At 41.1% G+C, this 22,439-nt stretch overlaps 1 protein-coding gene across 1 annotated transcript in view; it reads right to left on the bottom strand.

Moving 5' to 3' along the window:
- Positions 1–324: 324 nt before the first annotated feature.
- Positions 325–22,439, bottom strand: part of gltpa (glycolipid transfer protein a) — a 40,041-nt gene continuing 17,926 nt past the window's right edge. The window contains exons 2-5 of the mRNA XM_073065859.1: positions 14,608–14,666; positions 11,744–11,877; positions 6,483–6,633; positions 325–4,671 (exon numbers count right to left, since the gene is read on the bottom strand). Of these exons, the coding sequence (XP_072921960.1) occupies positions 4,489–4,671; positions 6,483–6,633; positions 11,744–11,877; positions 14,608–14,666 (527 nt within the window). The 3' untranslated portion in view covers positions 325–4,488. The remainder of the gene's footprint in view (positions 4,672–6,482; positions 6,634–11,743; positions 11,878–14,607; positions 14,667–22,439) is intronic.

Genomic DNA, 22,439 nt, shown 5'->3' with positions numbered 1-22,439 from the left:
CACATATTCTTGTACAGTGTGGGCAAGAGTTAATGGTGGTTCTGTCTATGAACTAAAACTTACTTCAGACATCCTCTTGTACTTTCCTCCAAATCACCTGAAAATTGTGGCCTCTTGTATTAGCCATTACCATCCTGGGGAAGAGTCTCTGGCTGTCAACTTGACCCATGCCTCAACATCTTGTACATCTGTTAACAACAGGCTGAGTGCTTGCACATATTGTACCCACTCCACACCGCATTTCTGCACAAAACAAACTTGGACTTGAAAAGTCTATAGTGTTAAAAATTATAAAACAATTAAATCATGACACAATACACAACATTATGACAAAATAGTTTCAAAGTTTTATTATAGTTAAAATACTTGTACCAATCTGACTGGAGATAATTTTTAAAACAGAAATTTTACATTTAAAGATTCAGCTGAGGAAGTCACCTCATTAGCATTCCTTCAAAAAGATTAATTACAATCCAGGTTAAAACAAAGGCAACTCAAACCGTAAACGTACAGTAAACACAGATCTGGTTCTCAAACCTGTCTGCACATAGAACAGTAATAAATAAAATGGAATGAATGAGTTACTTGCAACATTAGCAGGACTTTCCTTCCCAGGCTGCTGGGAAAGAAGAGAGTTGCAAGCCCTGACAAGCTGGTTCTGCTGGCAAAGATCTGACAAGTGACTAGTGAGAAAAGGATTAGATTAGACTGTACTTCCCTTCATTGACTGGCAGTTATTACAGACAAAACGTTAGTCCCCTTGGGCATGCTACTGAAGGTAAAAATTTGGATAAAATTAGGAAATATTAGAAAACACCTGGCCAGGAATGGAGAAAGTGAAAAGTACATAATTCAACAGCTGGATCCTGATGTGGAGACTGACAACTTTGCTGTAAACTCTCCAAAACAAGAAGGATTCTGCATTCAAGAAGACCAATTTATAAATGTCTACAAGAGATAACAAAAATTTACTCAATCTTGTTCATAAAGGCAACTTATTTAAATGAGTTCAAAGAAATTAATTTAAAGAAAAACTTTAAAATAAAGGGGTTCCCAACCTGGGGTCCACAAATCCCTTGCTTAATGGTATTGATCCATGGCATAAAAAAGGTTGGGAACCTCTGCATAATGGAAGTCAAATAATGTGAGAGTCACAAGCAAAGATGTATTTCAAATACAGCAGTCATCTTATTGCTACAGTATTCTAGCTTCTCAATAGCAGTTACTTTAGTAAAACAACAGGTATAGTACATATAGTAAATGGAATCTATGGGAATTTTACAAAAAATAGAGGAAGAAGGGTTGATAACTTATCTGGGTGGCATGAAGAATTCCAAGTTCAAGCAGTTTATAATAATGATCCGAATCCTTCAAGTGACATGAGAGGCTCTGAAATCATTTGCTGTCTTTGTTCGTAAAAGAGAGATGTGGATCTCCAGAAAAAGAATTTCTGTCTGGAACTGCTCAGTGCTAACACCAAACATCCATGCCCCAATGATCAATAGGTCTGCATTTTTCATGCACAATAATATTTCAATATGACTGCTGCACATTTACCTGGATATAAAATAAGATCATTTACAGAACCTGGAGAATATCTGGTTTAAAGACATTCCAAATATAACATTACAATGCAGTCATTCAAAAAGCATTTCAGAAGTCCCATGAATTTTGGGAAAGCTCCCTTCAACCAAAAAATTCTATGGAATTTTTTCTTGGACAAGACTTTGCATAGGACAAGATTGTATCGGAAGGCACAAGCGGGTTGACAGAACATCAGAGAAAAAGGTTTCTAGATTGAAAGGAAAGCTAAAGATCTTTTAAAAGATCTGAAGAAAATGTTGTACAAGTACAGCGGCTTCATCAATTTCCAAAATGAGAGAATGGAGTCAAAGTCCAAATGCTCTCTTCCTTCTAGGACAGGGGTTCCCAACCCGAGCTGACCCCTCAGTTAAAGGTAAGGCTCTATGGCATTAAAGAGGTTAAGAATCCCTGTTCGAGGACAAAAACACCCAGAACTTCAAGTTTTCATCATCCCAAATTGCAATGAAGGATTAATCAAAGTTTGATCCAAGAGACTATCTGTAGCATGACAAAGTTCTAAAGAATGAACCATCTAAAATAGCAACTCTCCCATCAGACGTTTTTCTACCTGTCATGCTCCAAAGAAGTATTGCCAGCCTGTCATACCTTATAGGTGTTACTCCATAGAATCTAACATCATTTATGATCATTAGATTTCCACGGGCTGCTGAAAAGTCATGGCAGATGACCATAGTGGAGTGGCCATTCTAAAAATCCCAATGACATGACATCCCCAGCTTAATGGCATCCTGGTCAGTTTAGGCCTCTTTATTTTATGTAAGAAAAATGGTCAAAATATTGCACATTTCAGGTTAATGGTATTAGCCAATATTTACTTACAGTGTAACTACCAATGCTGCCTCACTGTTTAACTTCATCAGTCCACAGGACTTGTTTCCAAAATGCAGCAGGCTTGTTTAGATTTTAACTGATGAACTTAAAATAGAACTTCCTGGCCGCAATGAGCAAAGGCATGTTTGGAGAAAAAAGGGTGCAGAATTTCATGAAAAGAACACCTCTCCAACTGTTAAGCACAGGAGTGGATTGATCATGCATTGGGCTTGTGTTGCAGCCAGTGGCATGGGAACATGGCATGGGTAGAGGGATGAATGAATTCAATTAAATACCAGCAAATTCTGGAAGCAAACATCACACCGTCTGTAAAAAAGCTGAAAATGAAAAGAGGATGGGTTCTACAACAGGATAATGATCCTAAACACACCTCAAAATCCACAATGGACTACCTCAAGAGGCACAAGCTGAAGGTTTTGCCATAGCCCTCACAGTCCCGTCCTAAATATCATCGAGAATCTGTGGATGGATCTCAAAAGAGCAGTGCATGCAAGATGGCACAAGAATCTCATAGAACTAGAAGCCTTTTGCAAGAAAAAATGGGCAAAAATCCTCCAAACAAGAATTGAAAGACTCTTAGCTGGCTACAGAAAGCGTTTACAAGCTCTGATACTTGCCAAAGGGGGTATTACTAAGTACTGACCATGCAGGGTGCCCAAACTTTTGTTTCCGGTCCTTTTCCTTTGTTATTTTGAAACTATAAAAGATGAAAATAAATAAGTACTCTTGCTTAAAATATTGAAGAAATGTGTCATCTTTAACCTTATGCCTTTTGGAAATCAGGTCATCTTTTACTCACTTAACTAGTCACAGTAACAGACATTTTGACCAGGGGTGCCCAAACTTTTGCATGCCACTGTATATTCTGTATTTTTCTGATACTGTACAGCAATGAGATCTCTTCCAATTTTGTGTTCAATCTTTCTTGTCATCTTCAAGAACCATTTAACATTTACAATCAGCGGCAGCTTTTAGGTGAGTGTACTGATCGGAATTGTGCTTTGTGAAACTGCTTCGACATATGACAGTAAACTTAGGCAGGAACTTCTCAAAGTAGGATTAGAAAAAGACTGCAAAGAAATCCCTCAAACTCAAATTCCTACCAGATCCATTTCAACAAGGCAAAGAAATGCTTTGCATTTTGATACTTAGCAAGCTTTAAACTGCCTCTTTTTAAACAGCCCTAATCTGTCCCAAATTAGTTAACATTTGTTGGACAATTTGATAAGACTACAGCAGGCATGAACCCCCATGACTCTAATGAGGAAAAGCAAGTGAGAATTACTGAGCTATGCCATCCTTTCAGCAACCTGTGTATAGTGCATGGGCTCATGTGAAAGGCCTCAGAGGCAGTCAAAATTGGGCGCTTTCAACCCAAACATCAGCATGATTACAGGCTTATTGAAATGGGATTGGGGGAGGGGTGGATGGAGGGGGGGAAAAGAGAAAAATCAATGATTCACATTAATTCAGTGCAAAATTTAACCTCAAAATTGTCAGTTTATCTAGAATCAACTTTAGCATACACAGATCATCCATTATGCTTCAAAATAGATCAAGGATGTAGATTCAATTACTTTATACAGCAGAAATTATTTACCTAAAACCTTACAAAGACTGCATTACCTACTTAATGAAAAGATTAACACGCCTGCACATTTACTTCAATGTTTTATAAATGATCAAAGGATGTGCTGTGGTAAAGTGTCGTAAAGGGGTAACCATTGAAAACCCCCACTTTGCTTGCATTAACTAGTAAAATAAATTTAGAAAATATACACAGCATTATTCTGTCAAATAGGTCAAAAGGACAAATGGGATAAAACTGTTTTGTCGATTTAATTCACCGCTATTGTAGCACTAGTGAAAAGGTGGACGTAGCAACTTGCACATGGATCAACGCCACGTGATCAGTGTCATCAACACACTGATTACTGCAGGTTAACGATCACCACCCTGCAAACAGCAACTTAAATCACACTGATTACAGGGTATACCCTTGAGAGAAAGAGTAAAATTGGGAAAAAGGAGTAAAGATTGTCAGTGCAAGTCTTAAACTTGGTAATCCAGCTCTGCATTCATCTTTGTGTACATCTCATAGATAGCATCAACAGTCACTGTAAAGTTGACCAAAAACTGTCTTATTTTTTCTATGCATTCTTCTTCTTTAACCTCTCTGCCCTTTGACAGCGCTTTTAGAAAGTCTGATTTATACGGAGCAGCATAAACTGCGACCTGGAAAACAAAGGTGAAGGTTAAGTTATTGCAGTCATGGATCACTTTACCCCATCACATACATATCACAGTACCAACCTAGATGACAGGTAGTCCTCAGAGTGCTGAGGGTTAAAGGTGAAGGAGGAATCATCTATAGTGTTAGATTAACAGTCAAAGTTTCAAGCAGAGACCCTTTCCTTTATAAAGGGTCTAAGCCTGAAACGACAAATGCTTCTTCTCCTCCACAGACCTTGCCTGACTTGAGTTCCACAAGAGTTGCTCAAGATTTTCAGCATCTGCAGAATCTCACGTTTCTAATGTTAGATTACGCTTTAAAAATACACACAGTGGTCACTTTATTAGGTTAATGCAATACCTAGTCAGCCAAACATGTGGCAGCAACTCAGTGCATAAAAGCATCCAAACATGATCAAGAGGTTCAGTTATTGTTTGGACCAAATATCAGAATGGGGAAAAAATGTGATCCAAGTGACTTTGACTGTGGAATGATTGTTGGTGCCACACAGGGTGGTTTGAGTATCTCAGAAACTGCTGATTTCTTGTGATTTTCATGCACAACATTCTCGGGAGTCTAGAGAGTGGTGCAAAAACAAAAACCATACAATGACAAAAATGAGAAACTCTGCAGATACTGTAAATCCAGGACAATACATACAAAATGTTGGAGGAACTCAGCAGGTCAGGCAGCATCTATGGAAATGAATAAACAGTCAATGTTTTGGGCCAAGACCCTTCTTCATTCTAAATGGGAATTCAAAAATCCAAGGTGCAAAGGGACCTGGAGGTCCTCCTGCATGCTGAGTAAGTGGTGAGGAATGCAAATGCAATGTTAACATGCATTTTAAGAGGACTAGAAATCAAGATGTAATGCTGAGATTATAAGCCAGTGATCAGACTGCACTTGCAGTAATGTGAGCAGTTTGGGCTCCTTATCTAAGATGTGTTAGCATTGGAGAGAATCCAGGGTGGGTTACGTACGAGGAGTTCTGGGCCTGTACTCATTGGAGTTTAGAAGAATGAAGGGAAAAAAAAACCCACTGAAACCTACTGAATATTGAAAGGCCGAGACAGAGTGGATGTGGAGAGGATGCTTCCTATAGTGGGTGAGTCTAGGATCAGAAATCACAACCTCAGAATAGAGGAATGTCAGTATGAATGGAGATGAGGAGGAATTTCTTTAGCTAGAGAGTGGAAAATCTGTGGAATTCATTGCCACAGCTGGCTGTGGAAGCCAAGCCATTGAGTATATTTAAAGTGGAGGTTGATAGGTTCTTGGTTAGTCAGGGCGTCAAAGGTTATGGAGAGAAAGCAGGAGAATGGTTGTTCGCTGACCCTGGACAAGGTGACATCATCAGTGCACAATTGGCTGTCGTTTCTGCTGAGTGCTCACATTTATATTGTTTCAACCTGCTCTGATTGGTTGGCTGTTGCGTTGGCCACTAGCCTCAGCTGGGTCCCAGCCAACGGATGGCTGTGACCTCCTCTGGCCCGTATTCCTGGTTATCGGTTGTTGTGAGCTTTGGTTTATCGGGTGTCCCTCAGCCCCAATCCTGCAGAACCAGGGATATGGGCCAACAGAGACCAGAAGGCAAACAACCTTGCAGACAAGCTGAGCTACTAGTCTTCTCGTTTCATTTCATTTCATTTCCATTTATTTTAATTACAACAGGACACAAAGGTAGTCAAGACTGACACTGAAACCAAACAGGAGTCATTTCCACAGGAAAATCTGCCCAAATATAACCAGGACAATGGAGCCAAACACATCAAGATTGAGGGAATGTAATATACTATAAATAAATACTCACAGAAAAAATCTTCTGTACAATCCAGCCATGGTACTTCTTTAAAGCCAGCTCATACGCCTTTGTTGCATTGACTCGAATGAGATTTGGATGTGCATCATCACGCTCCCCATCTGCAATACTCTGCAGCATTACCTGTATGAATTTCAATCCCCTGCAAACATAAGAACAAAGCTCTCAAATACAAAGGCTGAAAATTTTAATATGGCAAATCTAGAAGTCACTGATTCTGTCTATTTAAACATCACACCAACACCAATTAGTTTTAATCAATTCATTCTCAAAACACTGTCAGAGTTATCAGCACTAACTGCTCTTCCCAATTCAGCAGTAGCAGTGCAAAGTAAATTTATTATCAAAGTTTATACAGTGCCTATAAAACGTGTTCACCCCCCCCCCTAGAAGTTTTCATGTTTTATTGTTTTACAACATTGAATCACAGTGGATTTAATTTGGCTGTTTTTGACTCTGATCAATTGAAAAAAATTCTTTTGTGTCAAAGTGACAACAGATCTCTACAAAGAAATCTAAATTAATTACAAATATAAAACACAAAATAACTGATTGCATAAGTATTCAACCCCTTCAAGCCAGAATTTAGTAGATGCAACTTTGGCAGCAATTACAGCCTTGAGTCTGTGTGGATAGATCTCCATCAGCTGAATTTGTCTTGCTGGAAAAAAAATCTTCTCCCAAATTGCAGTTCTTTTGCAGGCTGCATCAGTTTTATCTCCCACCTTCACAAGTCTTCCAGGGCCTGCTGCAGTGAAGCATCCCCACAGCATGATGGTAAGGATGATGTGCAGTGTTTGGCTCATGCCAAACACAGCTTTTAGTTTGATGGCCAAAAAGCTAAATTTTTGTTTCATCAGACTACAGTACCTTCTTCCAGCTGACTTCAGAGACTCCCACATGCCTTCTGGTAAACTCTAGCCGAGATTTCATGCGAGTTCCCCAACAGTGGCTAACTTTTTGCCTCTCTGGTGAAGCACCCGGCCAACAGCTGTTGTATGCACAGTCTCTCACTCTCAGCAGCTGAAGCTTGTAACTCCTCCACAGCTGCCATAGGAAGAATGGGGAAAAAAAGTGGCAGATGGAATAGTGTTGGGAAATGTATGATAATGCATTTTGGTAAAAGGAACAATAGTGCAGACTATTATATAAATGGGGAGAAGGTTCAAATATCAGAAGTGCATTTGTGAGTCCCTCTGCAAGACTCCCAGAAGGTTAATTTACATGTCGAGTCTGTGGTAAAGAAGGCAAATGCAATGTTGGCATTTATTTCAAGGGGAATAGAATTTAAAAGCAAGGAGATAATGCTGAGACTTTAAAAGACACTAGTCAGGCCTTACTTACAACAGTTTTGGGCCCCATGTCTCAGAAAGGATGTGTTTTTATTGGAAAGAGGAAGTTCATGAGGATGATTCTGGAAATGAAGGGGATGGTTAACATATGAGGAATGTCTGGCAGCTTTGGGCCTGTACACTGGAATTTAGAAGAATGCGGTGGGGGGGGGGGGGGGGGGGGGATCTCATTGAAACCTACCAAAAGTTGAAAGGACTGGATAGGGTGGATGTGGAGAGGATGTTTCCTATGGTGGGGTTATCCAGAACTAGAGGGCACAGCCTCAAATTTGAGAGGCAACCCTTTAGCACAGAGGTAAGGAGTAATTTTTTTAGCCTGAAAGCAGTGAAGCTGTGGAATGTTCTGCCACAGACTGTGATGGAGGCCAAGTCTGTGGGTACATTTAAGGTGGAAGTTGATAGATTCCTGATTGGTCAAGGCATCAAAGTATATGGTGAGAGGGCAGGTGTATGGGATTCAGTGGGATCTGGAATGGTCTCGATGAGCTAATTCTACTCCTATGTCTTATGGTCTCTTGTTGACCTCCCTCACCAATCCCCTTCTTGCACGGTCACTCAGTGTTTGAGGATGGCCTGCTCTAGGCAGATTTACAGCCATGCCATATTCTTTCCATTTCTTGATGATTGACTTCACTGTACTCCAATGATATTCAGTGATTTGGAAATTTTCTTGTATCCATCTCCTGACTTGTGCTTTTCAATTACCTTTATGCAGAGCTACTTGGAGTGTTCTTTTGTCTTCATGGTGTAGTTTTTCCAGGATACATCACCAGCCCTTGGACCTTCCAGATCCAGGTGTATTTTACTCCATCAATTGAAACACCTCGACTGCACACAGGTGATCTCCATTAACTAATTACATGACTTCTAAAACCAATTGGCTGCACCAGTGATGATTTGGTGTGTCATATTAAAGGGGTGAATACTTCTGCGATCAATTATTTTGTGTTTTATATTTGTAATTAATTTAGATCAATTTGTAGAGATCTGTTTTCACTTTGACACAAGAGTCTTTTTCTGTTGATCAGTGTCAAAAAAGCTAAATTAAATCCACCGTGATTCAATGTTGTAAAAAAAAACATGAAAACTTTTGGGGGGGGGTGGTGAATGCTTTTTATAGGCACTGTAAATGTCACCATATACTGCCCTGAGACTCATTCTCTTGCAGGCATTCACAGTTAAACAAAAAAAAAACAATAAAATCAATTACGCACAAAGACTGACAAACAACCAATGTGCAAATATAATAATTCTGAGAACGAGCTACCCAAAATCCACAATCCCGACTGTCAGGGTAAGACCACTGTCTCTGCCTGCTCCTGCCCCACTGAACTCATGTCCTCGTACTTCAACTCCATTCTATCCCCCTTGATTCAGTCCCTTCCCACCTACATCTGTAACCAATTTCTGCCCTGCCCTTAAATTCACAGCCAATTTCTGAAACCTCTCTCGATCAGTTTCCATCTCTGGAGACAAACTGTCAACAAACATCTTTTATAAACCTACCAATTGCCACAGCTATCTTGGCCATTCTCTTCCCACTCTGTCCCCTGTAAATATGGTAATCCTTTTCCTCAGTGCCTTCAGCTCCACTCTACCCATTCCCAGGATGCAGCTTTTCTTTCATTCCTTCAAAGAATGGGATTTCCTTCCTCCACCATTGAAACTGCCCGGACCCACCTCTCCTCCATTTTCTGGACATCTTAACAGGGATCGAGTTTCTCCTGTCCTCATCTACCACCACAAGCCTCCGCATCCAATGCATCATCCTCTGCAAAGTCTGCCATCTTTAACTGGACCCTACCACCAAACACATTGTTATCTCCCTACCACTCTCTGCTTTCCACAAGGATTACTCCCTCCGCAATCCCCTTTTCCATTTGTCCTTCTCCACTAATCTCCTTCCTGGCACATGCCCCAGCAAATGACCAAAATGCTACTCCTGCCCTTTTGCCCCCTTCCTCACCTCAATTCAGGGCTACAAACAGTCCTTCCTGGTGAGGCAACACTTCACCTGCAAGTCTGTTGGGACTGTCTACTGAATTGGGTGCTCCTCATGCAGCCTCCCCTACATTTGTGAAATCAATCCAAAGTAAATCGCTTTGTCAAGCATCTCAGCCCCATCCACCAAGAGTGGAATTTCCCTGTAGCCAAATATTTTAATTCCTATCCCCATTCCCTTATGTCGATCTATTGTCTCCGCTTTTGCCACAAAAAGGTCACTAAGAATAGAGGAGCAACACCTCATAGTCCAAACACAGGAAAATCTGTAGATGCAGGAAATTCAGAGCAACACACACAAAATGCTGGAGGAACTCTGCAGGCCAGGCAGCATCTATGGAAAAGAGTAAACAGTCGATGTTTCGGGCTGAGACCTTTCATCAGAATTGGAAAGAAGGATGAAAAGTAAGAGTAAGAAGGTGACTTACTCTAACTTCTCATCTTTCTTTCCAGTTGTGAAGGGTCTCTCTCTGCCTGAAATGCTGATTATCTATTTCATTTCCATGGATGCTGACTGACCTGCTAAGTTCCTCCAGCAGTTTGTGTGTGTTGCTCTGAATTTCCAGCAGAATCTCTTGTCTATAATGTGCACAAACGGAATTTGGTACCCACTGACAAAGTGAAAACCAGTTCCACTAATTCCAATTTCTGCAGTTACCATCAGGAAAACTAGATATTGCTAGAGGCAAGAGATAGCTTGTAATAAGGTATCCAGGTTATAATGGGGCTTCTTTTAAGTGTTAAGAGGTATAACTGAAATGTTAAATTTGTGGTTGCATTTTGAATGGCTGCCCAATAGTTCAATGTCAAACAAGATTTCCATTCCCAAGGGTTGTCAATGCCTGGCAGAAGAGTGGGTGCTTTCCAGAATACACTCAGTCCCCGCATAACACTTACCCCACACAGCACTGATTCCTTACAATGCCATTATCTAATTCTTTAGTGAAATTTCTTTAAATGACAAAAATTCATTCTAATCAACACTTAAAACTTCTCAAGAATGGCCGCCTTTACAGTAAACATTCAATCAGCCAATGAGAGAGCCTTACATATGCTCTGAGCCGCTCACATCATTAGTTCACATTCTGCCTCCCCTGCGTGTGTAAATGTTCTTCCTCCCTCTGAAATTTATTCAATTTTTATTTACCCAAACAGCCTGCTACTTCCAGTGAGAGTAGTACATCTCAGATGTTTTGGAAAAACATCAACATGGATGTGAAGCTGCAAATGACACGGCGTGGGAAAGCTGGTGAGCGTCAGGATGATGTTTATGCCTCTTTGAAATTGGTGACATTGATGATCAGAATGACCCTGACTGGTGGTGAAGCAATAAAGCAAAGAGAGGTGTTCTCCACACAATTTCCTGACACAGAGAACTGCTTCATGATAGGAAACTTAAAAGGCAGTCAGTCAAATCTCGATGCCGACTTGAAGCCAAAGTTAGAGGACCCGCAGCCTGGTCCTTCCTCTAAAATGTAACCAACACCCACTTCCTTCCACCGCTGCTGCTGTGATATGTTGCTGCTCCACTGATGTGCAGATTAGGCCCATTTGTGTGTTTGTTACTCCAGGAATTACTGTGCATACATAAAATATGATATCTCGGGTTTGATTTTTTTAAATCAGGCACACATTTCCACTTAGGCAATGTTATAATGACCCTGCATAGCGCTGATTTACATAGCACTCCACCTCCGAGGAACACATCTGCAGCGATACGTTGAGTGCAGAGTGTAATGCTTTCCACAGTCAGACACCAATTAATGGCACCTCAGATGATGCTGCCAAAGTCTTTGTACTCCAAATCACCCCGGTTGAGAATTTTTAAAAAGGGGAGTATAGTACAGATTACAGTAGGAACACGAGGTTACAGTTTAGAACGTAAAAGAGAAACTGTACCTTTTTAGCCACATTAGTGCCAGCGTAGCTCCAACCTTTGGCCAGCTTGAGCCATGCAACTCCTTCTCGCCTTCAAGAATCATTTGTAATGTCTTGAATTTTATGGGATTTGACTCAAACACAGTCTTAATTTTCTATTTAAAACAAAAAAATGACAAACCATAATGAATCTTCAGCAAGATCAAAGGTCAAATTCTTTAAGCAAACACTGTTGGCCAGGTGACACCATATTGATGTAGTAAACATACACTAAGGGCCACTGTTATTACAATCCAAAAACACATACTCAAATCCATACCCATTTTCATGAGTGCCTGGATGAGAATTTCTAAGACAGGAGTTCCCAACCTGGGGTCCATGGACCCAATGGTTAATGGCAAGGCCCCATGGCATAAAATAGATTGGGAAGTCCAGACCCAAGAGGATATATTGGACATTCCAAACAAATGAAAAATCTACCTCCTTTCCAAGTGTATGGAATCTCCTATATAACTCATAGATACAAGTGTAGTCAGTACATACAGACAAAAGTATCAGCTAGCTTGCACACGGCATAGTTCACAGAGAGCAGTAAGATAGATGAAGTTGATCAATTTCTGATCATGGTTGATCATCAATTGTTTGCCAGAAAAGAACGAAGTTTAAAATAAATTCATGCGATGTGGCCTTGGAAAATCATACATGAAAGATCTGCTAATACTATATCACCCTTGTCACTATACCAAATCACCAGTATAGATGAACCGCTCAATCCCTGAAATGACACATACACCCACAGCCTTTCAGAATCAGGTTTAATATCACCAACATATGTTGTGAAATTTGGTGTTTTGTGGACTGGTGGGTGTGTGCGCCTTTTGAATCAGTAGTGGAAGCAGATTTTGAGTTTGTGTATACAAGATGATCCTTGTGTTCAGAATGGTTCCTTTGCTTTTCTGATGTGTATATTGGTTCACTCCTGAATTTATACATAACTCTTTTAAAAAATCATCTTTCAGATAATGAGGCTGTGTATGTGTGCCTGCATATCATCTGGGTTCTCCAGGCTACAATCGGTTTATGATATGGAACAAGGAAAGAGGAAATAATCAAATTAGTCAGCAATTTACTGAGGAGGAGAGGACTTAACAGAAGGCCAACTATTGTTACAGTTTAAGGTAGCAAACTGTTTGCAGAGTAACAAGCAGGGTGGACAAAGGAGAGGCAGTGGATGTCATTTACTTGGATTTTCAGAGGGCATTTGATAAGGTGCCTCACATGAGGCTGCTTAACAAGATAAAATCCTATGGTGTTACAGGAAAGATACTGACATGGCTGACAGGCAGGAGGCAGCAAGTGGGGCCTTTCCTGGTTGGCTGCCAGTGACGTTCCTCAGGACCACTACCTTTCACACTGCTTGCCAATGATTTAGATAGTAGAATTGATGGCTTTGTGGCAAAGTTTGCAGATGATATGAAGATAGGTAGAGGGGTAGGTGATGCTGAGGAAGCAATGTGATTGCAGCAGGACTTAAACAAATTGGAAGGATGGGCAAAAAAGTGGCAAATGGAATGCAGTGTTGTGAAAGGCATGATAAGGTAAAAGGAACAATAGTGCAGACTATCATCTAAATGGGGAGAAAATTCAAACAGAGGTGCAGAGGGACTTTGGAGTCCTCGTGCAAAGACTTCCAGAAGGTTAATTTCCAGGTTGAGTCTGTGGTAAAGGCAGCAAACATAATGGTGGCATTTACTTCAAGGGGATTAGAATATAAAAACAAGGAGATAATGCTGAAGCTTTATAAGACACTAGTCAGGCTGCACTTGGAGTATTGTCAGCAGTTCTGGTGCCCTTACCTCAGAAAGGATGTGTTGTCATTGGAGAGAGCCCAGAGAGATTCACAAGGATGATTCTGGGAATGAAGGGGGTAATAGACGAAGAGCACCAGCAGATTTGGGCCTGTACCCACTGGAGTTTAGAAGAATGCATGAGGATCTTATTGGAACCTACCAAATGTTGAAAGGACTAGATAAGGTGGATGTGGAAAGGATGTTTCCTGTGGTGGGGGTATCCAGAACTAGAGGATACAGCCTCAACAATAAGGAGTGACCTTTAGAACAGAAGTAAGGAGGAGTTTTTTTTTGTTTTTTTTTAGGCAAAGAGTGGTGTATCTCTGGAATGCTCTGCCACAGACTATGGTGGAGGCCAAGACCGTGGGTATTCCTGATAGGTCAGGGCATCCATCAAAGGACATGGTGAAGGGCAGGTGTATGGGGTTGAGTGGGATCTGGGATCAGCCATGATGGAATGGCGGAGTGGACTGAATGGCCTTTACCTGTACAAAACAAAATGATCTCCCTCATTTGATGACTGCAACATTTCAAAGCACAAACTGAGCTTGTCCTCGAAGCAAATTTCTTTCACAACTAGAATCTCCCACTCCATGGGGTTAAATGTAGCCAAGATACTGTTCTAATCCTATTATTAACTTACTCCCAATAAATGCAGTTTTTCTTGAAAGCGCCAATCTTGACAGGCCAGACTTCAATGATAAAAGCCATCATTTCACTGACATGAAGATGATATCGACTCAGGCCTGCGAGGCCAGCGTCCGGCAGTTTCATGCCTTACAAGGTGCGGAATGAAAGAATGCGTGGCGCGCCACTCCTCAAGTTTACTGACAAGTCATTTCTTACACATGAAGTTCGGCAAATATGAAGATCACATCAGAACGGTATGTGAACCAACAGCAATGATTACTGAATAATGATTGGTAAATTCCCATGGGTGGCAGCCATTATGTGCAACAACCTCAGCAAATATCACAATCCACCAGAAGAATAAAACAAAAAGCATTACATAATCAGAAGATTGCCACAACTTACATTGATGTTGCCCATTATATCTGCTTTGATCGGTGAAAACACTGTGGCGCCAAGGCAATCTAAAAACAAATTTTAAACAGGAAACTGATTATCAAACACTAAATTCTAAATCAGGCAATTCTGCTTCTCGATCAAATCTGACAAAGATTATGAATTGCAAACCCCTGACTACAAATGCTAGCAGTCTAAATGCTAATATTTAGAACAGAAGAGAAAATAAAGATTTGAGAATAACTACTTATTGGTTCCTTGGACACTCTGTGTCCGCTTTTTAAGTACACCTGCACTTTTGCTTGGCAATGCAAATATCCAATCAGCCAATCATGCGGCAGCAACTCAGTGCATAGAAGCATAGATTTAGCATTATTACGGATCAGAACACTTGGGAGCACAGCTTACAAAAGCACAGGTTTACGAGAGTGAAGTTGAGGATGCAAGTTGGAAAATGCATGGCCATGCACTTTGGTAGTAGAAATAATTGTGCGGACTATTTTCTCAACGGGAAGAAAATCCAAAAATCTGCAATGCAAAAAGTGACTTGGGAGTCCTTGTGCAGAACACCCTGAGATTAACTTGCAGGTAGAGTCAGTGGTGAGGAAGGCAAATGCCATGTTAGCATTCATTTCAAGAGGTCCAGAATACAAGAGCAAGGATATGATGCTGAGGCTTTATAAGGCACTGGTGAGAACTCACCTTGAGTATTGTGAACAGATTTGTGCCCCTCATCTTAAAAAAGATGTGCTGGCATTGGACAGGGTCCAGAGGAGGTTCACAAGGATGACTTCAGGAATGAAAGGGTTATCATATGAGGAACGTTTGAAGGCTCTGGGTCTGTACTCGCTAGAATTCAAAAAAGAATGAGGGGGGATCTCATTGAAACCTTTCAAATGTTGAAAGGCCTAGACAGAATAGTTGTGGAAAGGACGTTTCCCATGGTGGGAGAGTCTAAGACAAGAGGGAACAGCCTCAGGATAGAGGGGCACCTTTTCAAAACAGAGATGCAGAGAAATTTCTTTAGCCAAAGGGTGGTGAATTTGTGGAATCTGTTGCCACATGCAACTGTGGAGGCCAGGTCGTTGGGTGCATTTAAGGCAGAGATTGATATTTTCTTGATTGGATGTGGCATCAAAGGTCATGGGGAGCAGGTCAGTAATGGGGGTTGAGGTGGAGGAAATAAAAAGGATCAGCCATGATTGAATAGCGGAGCAGACTTGATGGGCCAGATGGCCTAATTCTGCTCCTATGTCTTATGGTTATTGAAACAATTTATTGCAGATCAATTTTTGCAGAAATTTACCTAGTTCTTAGATCAAAATATATTGAGAGATCAAGTGGTTAGTTACTAATTGCATCAATAAAAATTAAACACCAAAAATGGAATAGAAATTTCAGCACACATAGAAATCATCAATAATAGAAACTAATTATATCTAACTCAAGTTGCTATGCTTGAATTACTGGAACTGAATAATTCATTTTCTGGAGATTGTACAAAGTTTTAATGAACTGTACATGAGGCAACATTAATAAAGTGTACAGAGCTTGATTTGGATATTCATGTCCATATAGTTTTCCAAGACCAAAATTAGGAAGCTCAAACAAAAGCAAAAAGTGCAGGAAACAGCAGCTCAAGCAGAATCTACGGATTGAAAAAATAAAATTAGCAGATTGTACAGCATTGGAATTGGTAAAAAAAAAAGATAGGGTGGAAGAGGGGAAAGAAGCTATCCATAAACAGACTAAGCCACGGTTGTCATGGGGATAGGTTATAGTGGTCACCAGGTCAAACAGAGAAATGGGGCAATTAGCCCTGGAATACAGACCACAGATGCTGGAACCTGGATCAAACTAAACTTCCGAAGGAACTCAGCGGTGAAGCAGCTTCTGCGGGGGAGAGGAATTGTCACCGGACTGACGCATCAGATCCAGATGCAGGTTCTTGACCTGACACCCCAACAATTCCTCTCCCAGTGCCCAAAAGACAAAGCATAATGTGCTGCAAGATGGGGAGGTGTTGGACAATCAGATCAGACGATGCTAACAGAGAGAAGATCTGAGCTGATATTTTAAATGAATGGTCTACAGCACAAACGGCCAATTCCAATGTAGACAAATAAAACAGTTAAACCGAAAATAAAAAGTGCAAATGTTGGAAATCCAATGTTACATAAAGTTGGAAAGTTTGACATAGTCTGAAATGTTTTAATGTTCTCAGACTAGGTGCTACTATGAAGAATGATGACACTTCAGACTTCCACATCAGCATATAAAGTTAAACAAGGACATGTTTATTTTTTCCTATTCATTTAATCATTTCACGAATCTTCAATGAAACATTTCCCTGCCACAATTGGTGAGCTCTAATGCACAAGGTGTTCACAGACTCCAGCAGCATTTATCATCTGCAAACACGCAGCTGCCTTGACAATCATCATTATGTACATGTCGTACGATACAGGTGATCATGGTCCTTCCATGACCATAATTGGTCTTGGCAAATTTTTCAACATAAGTGGTCTGCCATTGCCTTCTTCTGGGCAGTATCTTTACAAGGTGGCTGACCCCAGCTATTATCAATACTCTTCAGAGACTGTCTGCCTGGTGTCAGTGGTTACATAACCAGGATTTGTGATCTGCACCAGCTGCTCATACGACCATCCACCACCTGCTCCCATGGCTTCACATGACCCTGATCAGGGGGTTAAGCAGGTGCTACACCTTGCCCAAGGAACACCTGCAGGCTAGCGCAGGGAAGGAATACTTTACAACCCCTTTGGTAGGGACGCATCTCCACCTTGTCACCCGAAACCTTGACAATACATTGAAGATACTGCCTTCATCTACCCAACTCCACTATAGAAATTGCTCCTCAATGTCTATCCTTGCATGAAGTGCAAAGTTCATCCAGATAAACAGAAAGCTGGAGATAATGACAGTTTCCAATCACCAATTCCCTAACGCCATCAACACTTGCAACCAACTTCCTGGCAAGCATTTCAGACTGAACTTGCACTCTCTTCCTACTTGTATTCTAACCAATCAGATATTCACTCAAACTACAACAGTTGCTAAACTTACATCTACACAAGTTTCAATCTTGGCATCATACTCAACTCAGAAACTGACAAGGATATTTCCGTAAACACAAGGTTCAGCAGACACTGGAAATCCAGTGGGGAAAAAAAATAACAAAATGTTGGAGGAACTTCCCATTACAAGATATTGGAAAAGGATGTTTATGTTAAAACCACAATTACCCACCTCCATCATACAGTCCAGCTCTAATACTAGCATGATTTATCTCTAAAAGGAACAGAAGGCTAAAAGGCCTCTGTAGCCTAGATTTGATATTCTCCTTCTCTGACTTGAATATATTTGAAGTTCCAAAGACTCTAGAGTGTACCAGGTTCTCAAACAGTTGCCCTTTCATTTTAAGAACATAACCTCTAGCCCTAGACTCTCCCTTCAGAAGTATTTATTTTGCCCAACCCTTTGAAGAACCTCAATTTCATTTTCCTAAAGCGCCACATATTCAATCTTCCCTAAAGGCAATCCCTCCACACTAGAGAGCGACCTTGGGAAACCTCCCTGATTTGTTTATAGTATACCATTTTACATGCCAACCACTTAGAAATAAAAACATACTATTCCATTAGCCATCCAACTACCTGATGCAGTTCTACATGAAATGCAGATAGCTAAAGATTAGCTTTATTTGTCACCTGTCCCTGCACCATTTGTTTCAAATCAGCAAGGATTGTGCTGGCAGCCTGCAGATGTCGCCACGTAGCATGCCGACAACTCACTAACCCTAACCGTACGTCTTTGGAACTTGGAAGGAAACTGGAGGAAATCCATGCATCATGGTGGAGAACATACAATCTCCTTACGGAAGCTGTGGGAATGAAATCCCAATCTTATAGTTGGTGCTGTAGTGTTGTGCTAAACACTGTGCTACTGTGCCGCTCCAAACAACATCCATTGCACTCGTTTTCTGAAATCTGTTATTAAAAATTTCTTAGCCTTAACCCCCACCCTGCGCACAACATCCTTTACGCATATTATAGCCTATTTGCCAACTTTTCATTCATTGACTCAACCAGTCAAAATTTTAACTCTGCCTTCCTCATATTGTTGCATCATTCACAGATCTGGCTGTAATCTATAAATCTATCTTTGTTATAATAAGCAGCAAACAAGAAACAGCCTACCCAACACCTTTCAGATCATTGTCAGGGATTGCAGTCAGGTTTGTCTGCCCAATTATCATCAACATATCAGCTGCAGCACCGGGGAACAACCACGGGACCATCACCAACCCCCCCCCCCGCCCCCCCATTCCATGCCAAGACCGCATTTCGGGAAGTCTGATCACCTGGCTGTCCTCCTCCTACCTTCACGAGTTTTATCACCAACCTCCCAAAGTAATTCATCACAGTACTATTGGTTGATAGTCATTGAGGCACATTACCACATTCTTCTTAGGCACCTGTATAATTGAAGCCTGCTTGAAGCAGGTAGGCACCTTGTTCTGCTGAAGTGAGAGGTTAAAGATATCAGTGAATACTCCAGCCAGTTGTTCAGCACAGGCTAGATACCCCACCTGGGCCAGATGCTTTCTGTGGGTTCACCCTACTGAAGAAGGCTCTTGTGTCGGCCTCAGAGTCATTGGTGGCAGTGGGAGTTCATGAAGATGCCTTTACAGTTTGATGGTCAAAGCGAGCATAAAAGGCATTGAGGTCATCTGGGAGCATAGCCTTGCTGTCTCATGCTTTGCTTGGTTTCACTTTGTAGGAGGTGAAAGCATTCAAGCCAGGCCACAGCTGTCGAGCATCCTTCAGCAATTCAAGTTTAGTCTAGAATTGCCACTTCGCATGCGAGATATCTTTCTAGAGATCGTACCTGGACATCCTGTATTTTACATGGTCGCCAGAATGTCTCTTATCTGGCCCTCAACAGACTGTGGGTCTCATGGTTCATCCAGGGCTTTTGGCTGGGGAAGACTGAATGATTTTGTGGAGACACACTTATCTACGACTGTTTTTATAAAGTCCGTGGCAACTCTGGTAGATTAGTTCAGATCCTCTGATGAGTCCTTGAACATGACCCAGTCCATTGACTCCAAGCAATCCCGTACCAGATCCTCTGAACATGTTTTTGTTGCCCTCATCTCTGGAGCCTTGCTCTTTAGCCTCAGCCTGTATGCAGGTAGGAGATGATCAGATTTCCCAAAATACAGTCCAGGCACGGAACAGTTGGCATTCCTAATCGTAGTATAGCAGTAGTTGAGTGTGTTGGTATGCTGATAATAAGCCTGATTGAAATCCCCAACAATGATTTGAAAGATGTCAGTGTAGGCTGCTTCTTGTTTGCTGATGGAGGCACTCAGTACCTCCAGTGCCTGCTTAACTTCAGCCTTTAGCGATATGTAAACTGCCGTCAGGATCACGAGAGAGAACTTGCTTGGCAAGTGGAATGGTCAGCACTTAATCATTAGGCGTTCCAGGTTAGGGGAGCAAGGTATTATCAGCCCGCTGTGTCCAAGCACCATGAGGAGCTTATAATGAAACAGAGAGTCCCAACTTCTGCCTTCTCCAAATCAGTAGTCTGGTCCATTTGGTGTATCAAGAAGCTTCGGATCTTACCGACGTATCTGGCATGTACAGAATGAGCTGTGTCTCTATAAACACAGACCTCATTTCCCTCCAATACAGCAATCTTGCCCCAAGGTCCCCAGTCTTGTTCTCCAGCGTCTGTACATTTACTAACAAGGTGCTGGGTAGAGGAACTTTCACGCTGCGGTGTTTTAGCCTGGCTTGGAATTGTCCCTCCTCCCTCTTTCGATGTGGCGATATACCTTCGCCCACTACATGCATGAGAGTTAAGCCCATCCAGTCCTTCAGAAGATCGTGAAAACACTATTCATTAAGACAGTTCAAAAGTATGTTACTTAAAAGGAAATTACAGGCTGCAGGTCGCAGTGAGAGTAGATCAGAAGTATATTTATTAAGCTGCCCACAATACGTCGCTGTTTTACCAGCGCCATCTTAAATCTTTCTACAAAGACCACAGAAATTCACTACCATGCAACATTCACATCAAAGCAGTAGCTCAAGTGCACACTTTTGTAACTTCTGCTTTAACGGGCACCATGGTAGTATTTCACAATTACAGCATAGGGTAGGGTGTAGAGTTCAATTCTGACACTCTATAAGGAGTTTGTACATCCAGCCTGTGAACGCGTGGGTTTTCCCCTGGGGCTCTGGTTTCCTCCCACAGTCCAAACACATACCGGTTATTAAGTTAATTGGTCATTGTAAATTTTCCTGTGACTAGGCTGGCATTCAATAGGTGGTTACTGGACCGTGGTTATCATTTTGCTCCATGAGCCTGTTCTGTGTCGCTAATTTAAATAAATAAATATCCAGGCAGCTTAAAGGGCAGAAGTTAAGGAGTGATATAACAGAGCTATAAATCAGCAATTTACAGATATTAAATTAATGTATCATTTAATAATCACAGTAGGGGGAGAATGATTCTTTGCCAGGTATTATTAGTACTATAACTTGTTTGTTGTTTTAAATTTAAGAGCTACAATGGCATCAATTTCAAAAATCTGGCAACTGCATTCGTCCTCAGGTCAAGTAATCCCAATACAGGTCATGGCTGAAGTATGTCAAATGGCTTTAAAGCAGGGATTCCCAAACTTTGTGCCATGGACCACCTACCATTATCCAAGGGGTCTGTAGACCCAGGTTGGGAACTCCTTCTTTAAAGCAATTTTTAAAGAGCTGGGCATGAGATTTATAAAAAAATTTTCTTGTTGGGAAGCAAAAATAATAAAAGCTTAGGCAGGCAAAAACAAACAGCTGAAGAGGACAGCGAACACATTACTGACAGCAGCACAGTGACTAACAGAACACCACAATTAAAACTGCAATTTTGGATTATATAATGAGTTTTTGCAGTTATCAATAGAGATCTCTTACTCCATTTTGCTGGGGAGAACAGAAAATTGGGAATTATTAGCATAATCACAGGCAGGAAACCAGAAAAAAAATGAGAATGATAGAAAAAGCTAGCCTTACATTGCAGAGAAGATGAGAGGAATGGGTAAGACATGGGAAACACGTGCCAAAGCAAGCCAGGGCTGATAAGAGGATGAACTGTAGATGTCTTCCAGTCGAACTAGAAATTTTAAAAATGCAAAGGAGAATAAAACTACAAAATGCAGGGCTACAGGGCATATCTTGCAGATCAAGCTATGCAAATGGAGAAAGAAAAACTGACAATATCTCAAATAAGTGGCATGCTACATAAATACAAAGAAAGCAAGCTACTCGAAGTTGCAAAATAACTATCCCCAAGACCTGCAACATAGCCAGATAGAAGACCAGTGTCATACCACATACTCTTGCTGAGCAAAAAGTCAAAACCAAATTGGTAAAAATAGAAGATGGATGGAGTATTAAAGTGGTAGGCAACAGGAATATCATCTCCCATCCCAGTTATTACCTCTCAACCATCAGACTCTTGAACCTAAGGGAATAACTTCACTTGCCCCATCACTGAACTGTTCCCACAACCTATGGCCTCACTTTCAAGGACTCTATCTCATGTAGTTAATATTTATTGCTTCTTTTCAGTTGTATTTGCAGTTTGTCTTTGCATATTGGTTGTTTGTTTGTCCTGTTGGGTGTGGTCTTTCATTGATTCTATCGTTTTTCTTGGATTCACAGTGCATGTCCACAAGAAAATGAATCTCAGGGTTTTATATGTTGACATACATGTCCTTTGATAATAAATACTTTGAATCTTTTCCCTACCCACCA

The sequence above is a fragment of the Hemitrygon akajei genome, chromosome 14, assembly GCF_048418815.1.
Source record: "Hemitrygon akajei chromosome 14, sHemAka1.3, whole genome shotgun sequence".
In the NCBI taxonomy this organism is placed as follows: Eukaryota; Metazoa; Chordata; class Chondrichthyes; order Myliobatiformes; family Dasyatidae; genus Hemitrygon; species Hemitrygon akajei.
This window is presented reverse-complemented; position numbering and strand designations above follow the sequence as displayed.